Source organism: Microtus pennsylvanicus, chromosome 3 (genome assembly GCF_037038515.1).
Source record: "Microtus pennsylvanicus isolate mMicPen1 chromosome 3, mMicPen1.hap1, whole genome shotgun sequence".
In the NCBI taxonomy this organism is placed as follows: Eukaryota; Metazoa; Chordata; class Mammalia; order Rodentia; family Cricetidae; genus Microtus; species Microtus pennsylvanicus.
The window spans coordinates 19,598,384-19,615,497 of record NC_134581.1 but is presented as its reverse complement, the minus strand read 5'-3'; the positions used below and the strand labels follow the sequence as shown (position 1 = coordinate 19,615,497).

General features: G+C 43.4%; 2 protein-coding genes across 2 annotated transcripts in view; one reads left to right on the top strand and one right to left on the bottom strand.

Moving 5' to 3' along the window:
• The window catches only part of Acad11 (acyl-CoA dehydrogenase family member 11), a 74,881-nt gene that overhangs the window by 36,128 nt on the left and 21,639 nt on the right, over nt 1–17,114 (top strand). The window contains exons 12-13 of the mRNA XM_075964816.1: nt 622–729; nt 2,563–2,661. Coding sequence (XP_075820931.1) covers nt 622–729; nt 2,563–2,661 — 207 coding nt within the window. The remainder of the gene's footprint in view (nt 1–621; nt 730–2,562; nt 2,662–17,114) is intronic.
• Nucleotides 4,166–8,518, bottom strand: Ackr4 (atypical chemokine receptor 4). Its single transcript, XM_075964825.1, has 2 exons — nt 8,308–8,518; nt 4,166–5,339 (listed from the first exon to the last, which is right to left on the bottom strand). The coding sequence occupies exon 2, from the start codon at nt 5,328–5,330 to the stop codon at nt 4,278–4,280; it is 1,053 nt and encodes a 350-aa protein (XP_075820940.1). The 5' UTR covers nt 5,331–5,339; nt 8,308–8,518; the 3' UTR covers nt 4,166–4,277.

Sequence of the window (17,114 nt, the reverse complement as noted above, 5' to 3'; positions counted from 1 at the left end):
TTATGGAGACCGTAGCTCGTGAGCAGTTTCCTTACCCACACCAGTGGACTTTCACAAGGCCTGGCCCAAGCCAGCTTGTGTGCCTGGGGAGCAGCATGGGAGCTGGAGGCTCCTCTCCAGGACCGTGGAAGTCACTCCTGACATAGCATAAAGCACAGCAGGCAGAGTTTAAACCAGGAACAGCCACTTCAGTCCTAACTGAGTCAGACCTCCTTAAAACTGTGGAGGGAACTGGGCAAGCACCCAAGAGTCAGAAAAAGTTAAAGAACTAAAGAGCTGAGTGCCATAGATTTGTATGGTACAGCATGCCCTCATTACATGTTCAATTTAATGTACGTTTCCGAATATTTTCATCAACCAAAATTTTACTTCAAAAGATATAGTCTGAGCTGGGTGGTAGCGCACGCCTTTAATCCCAGCACTTGGGAGGCAGAGGCAGGAGGATCTGTATAAATTTGAGTCCAGCCTGGTCTGTAGAGCAAGTTCTAGATAGCCAGGGTTACACAATAAAACCCTGTCTTGAAAAAAAAGAAAGAAAAAAGCATCATTTGTATTATCTTCATAAATGTGGATTTAATACTGGTAGTTTTAAATGTCAAGTAACACTTTCTTCACATGTAGACACAGGCAACATGGAGGTATTGCACCTGTATGGCAGTGAGCAGCAGAAGCAGCAGTGGCTGGAGCCCCTTCTTCGTGGAGATATCACCTCTGCATTCTGTATGACAGGTGAGAGCAAGTCCCAGCCCTGTCTCCTGTCATCGTCATCCTGGGGTTATCGTGGGTGAACCACCTGAACAGTGTGGGGTGTAGCCAACTTTGCCCACGGCCTGAATGTGTTTGTTTGGAGCCTGGTTTGAAATGCTGGCATCCTTGAATGCTCAAGATAGATGCCCCTATCCTTTGGGGTGGTTCCAGATGCATTCTGGTAGTCTGCTTCAGCATCAGCAGCAGGGTGATGGCTTCTAAATTGTGCTGTTTCTACAACTGCTGCCCGAGAATATTCATCCTTGAGATATTTATATGACTACAAGCTACTCAGCTATTCCATAATCCTAGAAAGCCAGAACGTAAACCGATGGGAATGTCGCTGAAAGCACGGAGTAGGGACACGATGATGACGATGGTGTTGCTACATTTGTATGTTGGAAATGGGAATTTAACTTCCTTTAAAGACAGAAATCACATCTCAACTTGAGTTTAGAATTAAGTTCAATTTGATTTGATCATAATGTGAAGTTCATATTGACCTTTCACTCATGACCAACTTATTTATTTATTTATTTATTTATTTTAGTTTTGATTTTTCAAGACAGGATTTCTCTGTATATCCCTGGCTGTCTGGAACTCACTTTGTAGACTAGGTTGGTTCAAACTCCGAGATCCATCTGCCTCTTCCTCTTGAGCCCTGGGGTTAAAAACATGCACCTCCACCATCCACTAGATTTGATTATTTTTTATATAATATACAAGTATTATACACACATATATAACTGTTTATATAATAATAAAAGTTCTTTCTACTTGGTTCATCAAGAGGTGTTTATTGACCGCCTGCAGAATGGTGTGATGACAGAGTTTCCACAGCACCAGCCTCAGGCCACAAAGTAAGCTCTCCATCCCTTCTCCGAAACCAGCTTCTGGAGCTTGAAAAAGAATCTGTGAAGCCTCCCAAGGACTCAGTGAAGAGAGCAGAAAAGGGGCCGGGACACGGCTCAGTCTGTAAAGTGTTTGCCACACAAGCATGTGGACCCGAGTTCCATTCCCAGGATCCTCACAGATGTCACATCTAATCTTAGACAAGTGTAAGCACAGCACTGGGGTTGGTTACAGGAAGATCCCTGCGGCCCCCTGGCCAGCCAGGCTCACCAGTCACCACCGAGTATCAGGATCATACCAGGCCAAGCCAATGAGAGAGCAGAGGAGGAATGACAACCGAAGTTGTCTGGTCTCCATATAGACACATGTTCCAGCGTGTGAGCACACATACACGTATAAACATACAAAATAAAAACAAGGACAATACAGGAGCAAAGTCAAAGCTGATTGGTCCCTATATGCCATGCAGTAAAGAGAATTTAAGGATATTTACAGGTGTTGCACAGAGAGCGTTCTGGAGACCTGAGTGTGGAGAAGATCTGGATGTCACTGGCAGATACATTCCCAGTAGCACCTTCAAGGCACAAGTGGAAGTTGTTGGTGGGATTAGAGAAACCCAGCCTGCCCTCAGTTAAAGCAGATTCCCACTGGGGAAAGTCAAAGGCAGTATTATCTGGTTTGGGTGACTGGGAAAATGCTGAGTGAGTTGTATATGGACGCAGACATCAGCAAAGCCTCCAAGGACACAGTTGTCAGTCTAATCCTACTCTTCATCCCTCTGTCTTCCAAGTCATATTTATCGAATGCTTACAGTGTGTCATTAAGAAAGGACCGAGTAGAAAGGGGTACAATAAAAACCCAAGGTGCCTCTGTCCTTGACGAGCTTGCCTTCTCTCGCCCAAGCCTCTCTGGCTAAAGACTGATTTCCGCCTGCCTGTTGATCAAGCTGTTCTTCCTTTCTAGAGCCCAATGTCTCATCAAGTGATGCCACGAACATTGAGTGTAGCATCCAGCGAGATGGAGATGGCTATATAGTGAACGGCAAGAAGTGGTGGAGCAGCGGTGAGTGTTCTCCGTGGTTCTGCTACCCCTTTGCCAGAGCAATGCCACGATTGCCGGTCACTGCTTTGTGGTCACAGCTTTAAATCAGCCTCTGAAACGCTATCAGACTTAGAAACAGTACCAAGAGAAAAGGTAATTTGATAAGTTGTGGAGTCTGGGGTATAGTTCAGTGTCGCTAGAACACAGGCTGAGCATGTGTTTGGGGTTCATTCGTAAGTGTCGGTAACGAAATATAGTAAATGTATTGATTTTATTGCCTAAAATATGCATGGTTAAATGAAAATTAATCTTTATATATAGGATAGTATATTTGCTCATCAGTTCTTAGTAATAGGCCAAAATACATGGGGAAATTCTTTAGGAACTTATAAAATTAGACTCTAGATAATTATGATTTTTAAGGCTTGCTTCTAGAATGTGCATAATGAACCCAGAATGTATTTGGATAATTTTCCTTGGTGACATCATCAAACCAAATTGCATTTATAGGCACTTTCCAGAATGTGTGAACATCTCAGGAAAGTTTATGGGTTTGGCCTTCTTTTAAAGGTTGGGATAATTGTCATTTTATATTTTATAAAATCGCTTATAAATTATGAAACAAAAAAATTAGAGTAAGTTTGTTGCAATTATTTAAATATTGGAATTTTGCAGAAAAATATTCTTATTAAAACTTAAATAATTACAAATACTTATAATTTCCTCAACATATGTTTCTTTATTAATTGGTTTTAGATCACCTGATTCAGAGCATGATGGGATTTTTTAACTTTTTATTTAAAGTTGCTGTCTAGCCGGGCGATGGTGGCGCACGCCTTTAATCCCAGCACTTGGGAGGCAGAGGCAGGTGGATCTCTGTGATTTTGAGACCAGCCTGGTCTACAGAGCTAGTTCCAGGACAGGCTCTAAAGCCACAGAGAAACCCTGTCTCGAAAAACCAAAAAAAAAAAAAAAAGAAAATAAATAAAAAATAAAGTTGCTGTCTACTCAAAGGAAGTTACAAAATAGTACAGGATGGTCTTGGGGGCTCTTTACCTAGTGACTTATCACACGGGATGGTCCCGGATAACCCTTACCCATGACTTATCACACAGGATGGTCCCAGATAACCCTTACACAGTGACTTATCACACAGGATGTTCCTGGATAACCCTTACACAGTGACTTATCACATGAGATGGTCTTGGATGCTCATTAGCCAATGTTTTATATTTCATAATTACAGTTGCTATCAAAAGTAGGCAGTTGAAATTCCTATGTGGCAACATCTAGATTTGAGTAGCCACCACTATAGTCAAGATGAAAACACCCCATTGCCATAAAGGCTTCCTCTTTAGAGTACAGCGTTTTTCTCCTTCCCGCCATGCTGTTTTCCTGTAGTAACTTTAATTTCCAGGTTCTGACCATTTGTTGTTTACTTTCTGGTGTCTGTCTTCGCCAACCCTCACCCTTTGCTCCTTTTTTGTTCTGCATTGCAACAACAGTCTAGTGTTGGACATTTGAGTCTCAGTGTAACACAAATATTTTATTTGAGTAAGAAAGCTCACGTGTGTGTGTGTGTGTGTGTGTGTGTGTGTGTGTGTGTGTCCAAGCAAAAAGCAGAGAGCATTTTATATTTAAATGGTAAAAGAACTGGTTGGATCTGTAGGAGCCTCGGAATCAAAAGGAATTTCCTCTGCGTTCTGTCTCTGTCTTCTCCAGGATCCATATTTCTTGGCCACTTTCATGATATAGTTTTTGAAGGAGGCCCCCATGAAGACATACAGGACAGGGTTGAGGCAACTGTGGAAGAGTGCGATGCTCTCTGTGACCTGGATGGCGACATCCATGCGCTTGCTCATATCACAGTTGGTGATCAGCAAGTAGATGGCATCTATGGCTTGGCAGAACTTGACAATGTTGTAAGGCAGCTGGGTGACAATGAAAACTACAACCACCGTGAGCAGAACCTTGAGGGGGCGAGACTTTTTAATATTCGGCATCTTGACGAGCGTCCTTGCAGTGATGGCATAGCACACCCCCATGATAAGAAAGGGAACCACAAAGCCGATGCAGATTTCCAGCATCTGAATGGATGCCTTCAGGGATGTTCCCAGGTGGTGGGGGAAGATGGGCGTGCACCTGGCATTGTGATTCACGGTATAAAAAACCAGCTGGGGTATACTCAGCAAGGTAGCAGCCACCCACACACAGCCACATATGATCCAGCAGGGTCTCCCCGCTCCTGATTGGCTGGGAGCCTTAGTGATTGCCCAGTATCTGTCAATGCTGATACAAGCCAGGAACTGCATCCCAGAGACAAAGTTTACCGTGTACAGGGCCGAAGTTACTTTGCACATCATTTTCCCTAGAATCCACCCATGGACGGCGTTAACTGCCCAGAAGGGCAGCGTCACCAGAAGCAACAAGTCTGCCACAGCCAGATTCAGGATGTACACATCTGTCTTAGTCCTCTGTTTCTTGTAATAGGCGTAAATTGCCACAACTGTGGAATTCCCTGCCAGTCCGATGACAAAGGCTATTGCAAAGAAGGCAGGGAGGAAGACTTTTGCAAACTGCCTGACCTCTTCTTTTATGCAGATCGTTTCATACTGGCTGTAATCGTACGTGTCATTCAGTTCGTTTCCCTCGTAGTAGTATTCTGTTGGCTGGCCCTGCTCGAGAGCCATGGCACCGAGCTGGATGGCAGGAAGAACACAAGGCACTCACTTGAGCATTGCTTAAAAGGAAGCAGCTTTACCCAGCATCTGGTTTGTGTTTTCTCTAGAGAATAGCTTGTGGCTATCACGTGTGTGAGCCTGGATCAGTTCCCCCATCCTTTGTTCTTACACGTCTGTGTGCAGGAACTGGCATTTGTCCATGGCCAACAGACAATATCCTAAGGGATTCCCTTAGTTATTACTAAATCCTAGATAAAGTTGAAGACTTTTAAGTAAATATAAGTTGTTTAGTTTTGTGGGATTTTTTTTTGTATGTGTTTGTATGTGTGGTCTGCGTGCATGTGGGTGGGTGTCAGGGCACATGGACGTGCATGTATCTACAGGTTGGAGTTGGCATTAGGAGTCATTAGATTACTCTCTACCTACTTCTTGAGGCAGAGGTTAGACCCAGAGCTGACCAGCAGAGCTGTTCTGATAGTCAGCTTGGTCCACACATCCTTCCTCTATCTTCTGAATGCTGGAACTGTAGGCGGGCTGCAAGCCCACGCCTCATTTTCATATGTGTTAGGGACCCAGACTCGAGTCCGCACGCTTGGACAGCAAGCATTTTAACCACAGGGCCGTCTACCCAGTCTGGTTTTCTTTGTTTTTTGTTTTTTGAGTTAGGGTTTCTCTGCTTTAAAGTCCTAGCTGTCTTGGAACTAGTTCTTATACACCAGACTCAGTCTGGTTTTTATGATAGAAAATTTCATCAAAGAACAGAAGAAATGTTATAATTTTTACAAATAACTTGTCTTGTGGAGTTAGCTATAATAAATTAAAATAAGTTAAGTTGTCTTGCTTGAAAAAAGGAATGTTTTAATTTTTATTCTACTGTGACTATAAATTTAAATAAATTAACTTGGCATTTGTAGAGCATTAATGTTGACTTTTCTACAGGAAAACCTCATTTGGTCAGCTTGCCTCCCACGCCTGTAACTACTTGTGTCCCCTGGTCCCTTTCATGTCCCCTGGTTCCTCTTGTGTCCCCGGTCCTCTGAAGCTGAAAATTGGCACTGTCCTGGACTTCTTGCTTACCTAGATCCCCTTGTTTCCAGTTAGTCTTTAAGCTTGTTCATTCTTGTTTGCTTGCTTTTTTTGATTTCTTTCCCCTGAGACAGAATCTCACTCTGTAGCCCAAGTTAGCAATCCTCCTGCCTCAACCTCCCCAGTACTGGGATTATAGGTGTGAGCCACCACACCTAGTTTGCATGTTCAGATTTTACCTTGCAAATGGGTCTCAGATCTTCCTGCCCTTGCGGTCTTTAGACTTGTGCCATCTGCCCACTGTGGCCCTTCTGATTGTGTACGTGCACGCATGCACATGCATACACACACACACACACACACACACACACACACACACACACACACTGCACTATCGTCTTAGCTGGAATCTGACTGTTCTTCATCTTTCTCACCAACCTTCCTGTGAAAACCATTCTTACTGCCTGTCGGTATTGTACCTCTGACTTGCCAGTCTAATGCCCCCTCATCTAGCTCTGCACCTGGAAGCACCTCCCTTTCTGAGAAAGAGACAACACAGGATCCACAGAGTGGACTCCAAGGCTCCCTCCTGCCTCCTCTCCTCCTCCCTGTCCCCACACAGTAGACAGGAGTGTGCTCCATTGCCAGCTGTTGGCAGACACAGGCTGCTCTTATGCGAATCACCATCGTTCCCGCCTGCCCTTTACCCAGCACTATTTTCTGCCTTCCCTATAAGAGTAAGTTAGCTTGTGTTTTCCTCCCCAGAAGATTCACCCTCGACCAAGGATGTGACTCCATCCTGTGGAGAAAATGTATTTCCCACTCTAAGTTCTCTGCAGTCTGAGCAGTTTGATTTCTGGTTGTGAGTGAAGCATTTATTACATACCAGGCACATGCTAGCTGCTCACTAAATAGCTGTCAGGTCCTGACACAACACAACAAAACATACGGAATGGATGTCGGATGTGTTAGGGGTCTCCTGTCTCAAACTCAGGAATCACGCGCTGGCCAATAGCACTGCAGGGTATCAAGAAAAGCTTGCACTGAATTTACAAATATTACTATGAATATTACAATGACTTTCATTGTTTTTATTGCCTTTTCTTTCTTAGCTTCTCTATCTTGATTGGCCATTTTTGTCCTTCAAAGAATCCCAGGTCTTACAGAATCACTCGTGAAAACAGCATTTTCAAAGCAGTACAGGAAAGAACGTGAAGTTTCTAAAGAGGTCTTTAACTTGCTAACTCCTCTTTGGATGAATAATGTAAAGGTCCCCCTTAGGGAAGGTGTTCCCTGAGGCAGGTGCTGTTGAGGGGTTTTCTTTATCATGCAGAAAGCAAGCAGCAACAGTCTGCAGTGGCTACTTTGTTGTAAAGGCGGTGCAGAAGCTGCACTGGCAGCCTCCTATAGCCTCCACAGTTTCTGCATTAATTATTAACACAATATGACTTGGTTCTTTCCTCTCTGTTATCACAGAAATCTAAAACTTGATGACAAAGAACAACAGAACCAAATAAAATATAGGGTGAATATTTGAAAGTATGACTTTTCCAGCAGTATAAGAAAATCAGAATAGGAATAGAGATTATTTGCAAAAATTACCCTTCTGTAGATATATAGGAAGACTTTCAACTGTTTTTTAAATTATTTTCAAAACAAAAAAATATTTATTATAAAGAGAAGGAAGAAATGATCTGGTAAACTCTATTAGCTCCCTGACAAACCAGCAATGGTATTGAAAATAATTTATTCTTCTTGATATATTCATATTTTCACTTAAAGGTTAAAGTGTAGAGATGTTCTTAAATAGCTTTTTTTTTTTTGGCCCATGTAAATGTTTAAACTCTCATGCACCAAGCCCCCATCCCTCACTAAAATAAAAATGCAAAATCTTTGGGCTTAAAAAATTTTTTTAAATGCATATTTAGGTCAAAAGGAGAAAAAGAAAGAAGGAACCAACCTGTTTGAGCTGGGAGTCTGCAGTCTTGAGTGAGGAGAGCGAAGGACCTCTGACTCACAGGACTCTTGTTTTTTCTTTTTACACCCCGCCTTTATCTCGGATCCAAGAGGGCTTTCCTGAAATTTAACCTCTGGAGCACTTGATTAAGTACTCTGTAAAGCCTTCCTGTGGAGTCCAGCCAAATTCTTAAATGTCTGGATACAGACGGAAGGAATTCCAGTTTGGCTCCCGAACTGCAGGATTGTCGGGTCCCACTCAACTGAGGGGAAGAAGAAAGTGCCTGTAGCTCGCCAGCTCCTGCTCAGCCAAGAGGGGGACACTGAGAGCCGCACCTCGAGGCCACAGGCGCTGCTGGGGAAAGCTACAGAAACACTTGAGAAAGTTACTTTGTCTAACAGAGGTAACTGAAATGATTTAAACCCAGAAAGTTATCCTTTTGAAACCCAAATTAAGTAAGATTAAGTTCCAGGCAGTCCCAGCAGAACTTACTGTTTCCCTTCAGCTGGAGTGCGTGCTTTGTCTACTTCTGCAGTAGGCTCACTGTGGTGTTCTCTCCAGGGTTCAAAGTGTAACTCTCGTGGTGGCTTTCTCTTGTTTTTCTTAGAACCTTTCATCAAGGGCCAAATACAAGCCTTCAGAAAACCTCTGTGTGGAGAGGCTGTTTTCCCGGGCTGCCGACAAGAATCGAAGCCTGTAGAATTGTCCTCCTGCCCTGTTTGACCTCCGCTCACTTCACATTTGCATAGCATTGCCTCGTTTTCTCCTGCACAGCCAGCCCAAGAACCCACCTGCAGAACTTATTTTAGACCCAGGCCCTTTTTGTCCTCTCAGTGTTACAGCTTCCGCGTTGATTCGTGCAAAAAGAGACTCATGTGTATCTGCCTTCAGCCTTATTTCTCCCAGGATATGTCTTGGGGTCAAGGTAGACCTCCTACCCTGCTACCTCTCTTTGAGAAAGCATCATTTGCATGCAGCAAAACCAGCTTACCACTAATTCGTGCCATTTGCCACTTTCCATGGTGTAAGCATTCAACCATAGCCAGTCTTAAGAACCAAAGTAAAGCTACTGAATGAGAAGTCACTAGCAGAGGCACGTAATCAGCGCTTCTGAGCAGGTGCTAGCACCCTTTGTTCTCTTTGTTAATGTTTGTGGGTGGGTTTGCCTGCCTGTATGTCTGTGCACCACATTCCTGCAGTCAGGTCTGCTGGAACTGGAGTTACAATTGTGAGCTGCCATGTGGGTGCTGGGAATTGAACCCTGGACCTCTAGAAGAGCAGCTAGTGTTCCCAACTGCTGAGCCATCTCCTCAGGCCCAACTAGTACTGTTTTACTGGGGAGATAGAAGCATATCAATGAATAGGTAAAGACAGTGTACACGGGAATGTAGCTCAGCTGGTAGGTACAAGCCGAGCATGGCAGAAAGCCCTGCCTCGGTTCTCAGTCCCATGTAAGCAAGGTATCCTGACTTACATCTGTAATCCCATCTCATGAGCCTGAGACCAGACTGGCCTGGGCTATATGAGCTTTGACTAAAAAGAGAGAGGGAGGGTGAGGGAGGGGAAGAGGGTGGAAGAAAAATATATGATAGGTATATAGATATGTACAGTGGACTTCAGTGCTGCCATGAAGAACAAAAGTGTCATTTTTAGGGAACTGGATACAATTATGATCATTTCAAGCAATATTATATATATATATATAGTCTCTTATTTATGAATGCTAAAAGTCAAAGGGGGGCTAATTGGAAAGAGGAAGGGAAAGGGGGAAAAGAGTAAAGGAAAATGGGGAGTGTGGTCAAATACACAATAGACTTGGATAAAGATGGCGTCACACAACCCGTTCGCTTTGTAAAATGTACATACCTGATCTTTTAAAGTGTTCTTTCCCACAGCTGGTCATTCTTCCAATCTCTCACCTCCTTCAAGAGGACGCTGCCTTTCTTGCTCCCCTGCCTGGCCTAGTGTACCTGGCCTCTCTTCCGTTTTCTCTAATCTTGTCCTTCTGTATACCAGGGATAGAGAAAGTAGGCATCCAGCCCTCCACACAGTTAGCAGTGGCTTACGATGCCCCTCGGGTTTGCCTTTTCCAGCCCTTCACGCTCCTCACCTCATCCCAAACTGCTCACTCCTTCGCCTGCCGTGTCTCTCTCCTGGCTGTTATCGGGCACGATTCTAAGGAGGTCTCTGTACTGTCTCTCCAATCCGTCTACATGTGCCTTCTCTCAGTATCTACAAGGCTCACGCCCTCGTCCTTAGCTCCCTTTCTTCTACAGTCCAGGACCGTCTGACCAGGGAATAGTGCTGCCATCGTGGGCCAGACCTTCCTGTATCCATTAGCAACCAAGACAATCTCCCAGAGAAATGCCCACCTGCTTGTTTTAAGCTGATCTTGGAAATCTTTCAATGAGTTCCTTCTCATATGACTCCAAGTGACAGTTAAAGCTGACGAGGATGCTCTCATCGACCTCACGGCCCACTCTTGGGACTGTGTGATAGTTCCTGTCTTCCACAGCTGTCCTGTCCATTGTGTTTCTCCAGCATTTATGTTGTTATCTTAGTCATGACGCCAGCCTGTCAGATAATAAACATATGGATCAATGTATCAGTCAGCTTATGCAACATCCTCCTTAGAGGTAGTTTGATACCAGGATTAAAGTTCTTTCTTCACATATGCAATGTTAGACTTTCCCATTTTACCATGTTATCTCTGACACATTGCTGGTATTCCACGATGTTACCTGTTATGTAACCCTAATATTGCTTTATGTATGAGAGAATATATCCCCTCCTTCTTCTTGTTTATCCTACCCTAAGAAACTACATATTTTCTTATGAATTGGGTTCTTATCTTGTGAACCAGTTGTAAGTTTATAATAATCTGTATAGCTTTTGAATTTAAAAAAATCATTTTTTCAAGCATAAGTCCTCAGGACATAAAGGGTGCCAGGACTGAGCTGGTACTTATGGCATGGTGCCCTGGGCTCCGCCTCATTTGAGTCATGGTTAATAGACCCTTGGCTATGCCGTGCTTTCATTTCTCCAGATACAGCTAGGATTGGTGGTAACGGGAAATTTGATAAAATATGAAAGGCATCTGGGTGTGGTGTCTCAGGCATGTAATCCCAGCTCTCTGGATGCTGGGACGAGAGGATCACGGGTTCAAAACCAACCTAGGCTATACGGCAAAGCCTGACTCAAACCAAACAGCAGATAAATAAATTAAATACATTAATAAAGAAGGAAGGAAGAACTGGTAGTCACATGAACTGAGGACAGAGCAAAGCGTTGCCCACGAGGGCGACTTTCAGAGCACTTGATGCATATTCTGTTGGTTTATTCCCCCTTTAGCCTCTCTTCGCATTTCTTCTCAGAATCTTTATAATTCTCGTTTATCTCCTGTCTTAACATAGCAGTGCCTTTGGGTTCCCCAAAATGTCTGTCTGCATCCATTTCTGGCTCTCCTGCTGGTGGTACCACTTTGCCTGCTGATAGGTGTTTGACTGAACTACATGCTACCTTGTCACCTAGAACGCCACTGGTGTTGGGCTGTGCACCGAGCGTTGCTGAGACAACCTTAGCTCTTCTTTTCTAGTGTCCATATTACATGTTTAATTCGTATTATAGCCATTTTTAATGTCCCATTTTTGCTTAAGCTCACTATCAATGAGCTTCAGCAGAAGTAATAGTTTATTGCATGATTACCATAATTTGCTTTATTATTTCTTTAGGAATCTTGCATTTTTTAGTGTTATAAATCACATCTGCAGAGTGATATCTTTGTAGATAGTGCGATGAAATGAACTCAATCATAGGAACTTTGAAGACTGTAACGAGGTATATATACATTAGCCTCTTGTCTTTTATGCCAAAGAGAGTGTCAGCATGATTTTCTTGTATTCGTGATCTTGAATCCTTGCATGTTGGTGTGTAGAAAACTCCCATGTTGGTGTGTAGAAAGCTCCCATGTTGGTGTGTAGAAAGCTCCCATGTTGGTGTGTAGAAAGCTCCCATGTTGGTGTGTAGAAAGCTCCCATGTTGGTGTGTAGAAAGCTCCCATATCCCGTTAGAGGCCTGTGTTGTGGACATAGCACAGCAAGCTTCCATAGTCCTGTTGTACATTGACTGGACACTCTTCACAGTCAATACTACTGCAGTGAATATTCACGTGTCCCTGCCATTCCACAGAGGGACAGCCATCCATTTACAGGATAGATAGATGATAGAAATTGGGTGGGGGAGCCAGAGACTGCGTGAGTCTGTAGTTTTGGTGGGGTTTGCCAGTTGTGTTCCTTAGGAATGGTTTTACTTTGTTACTCCACCAGCAGTGTGTGGAAATGCCGGCTTTCCTCAAAGCCTCCACAATAGACCGAGGTGTAGTAACCCTTTCCTTTCTACCACACCCAGGCCAGCCCCGTGTGAAATACCGAGTCAAAAGCTGCTGTAAATAGTACTTTTGACATTTAGCAAGAAAATGGTATTTCATTGTTGCTTTATTCCGCTTTGATTTGGGGGACTGATAAAATTAAATGCTGGGAAATTCTCTTTTAATTCTTCTCTGTTCCTTTTGTGAATTTGTCCTTTGCTCATCTTTACAGTGGGTCTCAGATATTTTAATGCTCTAAGAAGGTATTAAATATTTCATTTAAAATGCTGAAAGATTTTTCCAGTTTTCTGATATTTACCTTTATCTCTTCATATAAAATAACTTTATATTGACAAATAATTCGATCCTGTACTTTCACTTATAGTTTTGTGGGATTGTTGATTTTGTTTGTTTGTTTTTATCTTTCTCTGTTTTTTGGGGGGGTTGTTTTGTTTTTGGTTTTTTGAGACAAAGAGTTTCTCTGTGTAGCCTTGGCTGTCCTGGAACTTGATCTTCTGTTAATCTAGGCTGACCTTGAACTCAGAGATTCACCTGCCTCTGCCTCCCTAGTGCTGGGGTTAAAGGTGTGTGCCACCATACCTGGCTGTTTTTACTTTGGTTTGCCTTTTGTGTTTGTTTGGTTTTACTTTGGTTTGGTTTTATTTTGAGGAAGGGTCTTAGGTAGCCCAGGCTTTCCTTGAACTCAGTACGTAGCCAAGGATGGAACTGAACTCATGATCCACTACCTCCAGCAACTAAGTGCTGGGATCACAGGCACACACCAGCACACTTAGCCTCATTTATATTTTAGATTTTAAAATTCCAACCCAAAGATCTATGAATATTATTTTTCACTGTTGTTTGTGGGTTGATTCTTTAAATGTTTTGAAAGCTTCAACCCTAGTCTATTTGGAATTCATTTTGATCTGTTTCCAGCAGCATTTAATACTTAGCAAGCATCAGTCTTTCCAAGGCTGGCTTAACATGTGCTGAGGGCTGATTGCCCTTTAGAAATGGCGTGAGCTCTGAGAAAACACGTTGGATAATTTCCCCCTCAATCATGGCCTTGGACGATAAGCTTTCCCAAGAGGGAATTTTATTATAAGAAGGGCCTTATCTCACAATGTCTTCATCCTAATTTGAACCATTACTATTAGAGCTGAAGCCAGATTAAGTATAAGCGTTTTCACTCGAGCAAGTCCATTGGTAGAAGATATAACCTCGAGACCTCCTGGGTGGCTGGCTATGCTCTGTGTGGTACCATGAGTTTATGTCACTTTCTAGCCGCATACACAGTGGTCATGATAATTCTAGTTGCCATTTTTCCTTCTGTGGGAAACTGATCTTTGATTGATAAACATGTGAACTGGGAGCCTCTGAAGTTAAGCTCCTAAGCAAACGTCAAGGGATAGAATTCATAGTCTGACTGGATGCTGGCAGTTGAACCGTCTCGCAATACAGTCTGCTGCGCTGAGAACAAACATCCTTATCTTGGGCATCTGTTTTCGTTCACAAGGCCTGTGACCCCAGATATGCTGGCGTGTTCTCTGGACTCTGCCTTTCCTCTGGCCTGTCTCACTTCTGACATTCTGTATCCTGTTCAGTAACTAAAACACAGAAAAGAGGGGATTCTCTTTTCTAGAAGGGCGTTCCAGCTGCTACCTCTGCCAAGTTCTGCCTGGAGCTCGGGGAGCTTGATATATTTATGAGGATTTGGATCTCGTTCTTCTGAATCAGCCAGGTTAATTGCAAAACATTGCAAGTTTTATCAATTGTGTATTCCCTGTCTTCCTCTATTTAACCGTCAGCAGAAGAGCCAAATTAGATGTTTTCTGTTTTAGAATCTGAATTATTCAAAAAAGAATCTGAATTATTTTCCATGTGTTAATGGAAAAGATAAAAATTAAAGAATTGTTTACCTAATGTTTTGAAGTTTTTTTTTTAATCGATCTGTGATCTATTGAGGGGTTAAATGAGGAAGAGCCTAAAGCATTTTCATTCTGAAAAGCATGGTTTTAGAAATTCTCATTCTAAATAGGAAAGAAAGAGGGTTGTGAGCCCAAGTTCCAAGAATGGTCGAGATTATGCTTGCTTGTTTCACTGACACATAGTCTCCTGTAGCCCAGGCTGGCCTTCAACTCACTATGAAGCTCAGGATGACCTTGAACTTCTGAGCCTCCCTTCTGCTTCCCTTCCCAAGTTTTATGATTACGGGCATACTGCTACTCCCTGTTTTGTTGTATTTATTTATTTGTTCATTTATTTAATGCAGTGTTGTGGGTTGAACTCAACTTCACACAGGCTAGGCTAGCACTCTGCCTGCCCCTTCCCCCACCCCAGCCACAGCTCCGGCCCAGGTTGTTCTTCTGACGATGTCAGCTTCTTATAGGACTTGTAATGAAAATGACGTCGGTCTGTCCAGATCCAATCTTCAGCAGTGTGCTCACCAAGAAGGTGCTGTGTTGCATGGGGCATGGAGAATTAGCCTTGTGGCTTATGGGCCTCTAGGTTCTAGCTCTGACTAGGAAAATATTATTGAGGAGTTCAGAGTGAGTTGTTATATTAAAAAAATTTTACTCTGCAATTTCTAAGAAAGAAAGCATGACGTCATGGGGCCTGGAGAGACTGCTCGGTGGTTAAGAACACAGGACTGGAATTCAGTTACCGGCACCTACACTGGGCATCTTACAATCCAGGGGGATCTGTGGGTGCCTGCACTGCACTCATGTGCACCCCCCCACACACAATTTAAAATAACTTTTAAAATCTGAAAAACAAAGCATAACTTCAGGTGATTACAGAGTCTGTGCAAATCAAAGGGGGACAATCTCCCAGATGAATATTTCCCAAGAAGGAATTGTAGCTAAGGTCCACAATGAAAGAGATTGCCCAGAAACAGTAAAACTCCTCTTTCCTGTTGGTTTTGTTGGTCAATTGTCTGTCACTAAGCTAAGGCCTTGAACTGATTAACATGGAAGAAAGGTTTGTTCCTGCTCAAGGCTGCAGAGACTCTGGTCAATGGTCAGATGGCCCTAGTGCTCTGGACCCCTGGAGCAGATGCTCAGTGGCAAGGGGAGGGGCGCAGAGGTGGCCTGGGGACATAGCAAAGCAGAGCACTTAGCCATAGCCATGAGGTAAACAAGGAAGAAGAGAGAACTGAGTCCGTGGTCCTCTTTCCAGGCATATCCAACATGACTTAATGTCTAAGCCCCACATCCCAGGGCTCCAATACCTCCTATTAGTTAGTGCTCCCCGGCAACAGTCCTTTTTTAACACAGGGACACGAGGGGACATTTAACGTTTAAACCAGGGCATTGGTGACATAAAGCAAGCGTGCTCTGCTGAATTGAAGCCCCTGTTGTGCCATGCCAGCACTGACCCAGCAGGCTACAAACATGGCGATGTGTTTTATTTGAGTAACTTCGTGTTTTTTCGTATTTATGCTCGTACAATTGCTTCTTTTTCTTTTAATGAAAAACACACATTCCTTTTTAGTATAATAATTTCCATTTCCCTCTCTTTGAAGCAATTGGGTTTAGTAATAAGATTATGTTGCAAATGCCCAGCAGGGTGGAAAAACGATTCCACATATGATTGCCAGTTTTACTATTTAAATTTCCCGTTTCACTTAGTTAGAAGACACCTCCCTTCCTAGTCATCCATAGAGGTCACGTGTATACACCTCTGCGTGTTCAGACAGTTCTGGTGGCTGTTACTGTGGAGACATCGGAGCTATGATTCAGGCACAGCTGAGGTGTGCCCTTGACGTGATGCCAGCCTGAGAATGAGTGGAGGCGCCCACTTTATGCTCACTGCCTTCTCCCCAAGCCTTCCCTTTCATGGAGAAAAGCGATTTTGTGGGTGTTTGTTGTTGTTGTTGTTTATTAAATATTTTTTTACTATTTCACATACCAACCACAGTTTCTCTTCCCATTTCCTCCTCCCCACCTCCTTGGTACATCACCCCGCATCCACTCCTCAGAAAGGCAGTGGTGGTACAAGCCTTTAATCCCAATACTTAGGAGCCTGAGGCAGGAGGATCTCTTTTTGTTTGAGGCCAGCCTAGGCTACAGAGCTAGTTCCAGGATAGCCAGGACTGTTACACAGAGAAAACCTGTCTCGAAAAACAAACAAATAAAATTAGACTAGTTTGTATTTTTAAAATCCATTTAAATGTTTCACTAGGCAGAGTGTGCATGTATGGTTTCTGGAATTACACAGAATCACATGCGAGGAAGTGGCCCTCTGTAACAGGAGATGCTCTCCACTGTTTGTGGGTTTTTTGTTCAGATTAAAGAAAAACTGGGAGGGGAAAAATGAAAACCACATGCAGCCTCCCTCTCCCAGCCGGAATCTATAATCTGTTTATAAGATGGCAGGCTTGGCTTTGCTTTCCTCCTTTTTGTGGTGGGGGTTGTTGAACAGAGTCTCACCAGTAACTCAG

Excerpts from the sequence above, each read along its gene's own strand:
- Ackr4 (XM_075964825.1), bottom strand. The coding sequence starts at position 5,330 with ATGGCTCTCGAGCAGGGCCAGCCAACAGAATACTACTACGAGGGAAAC.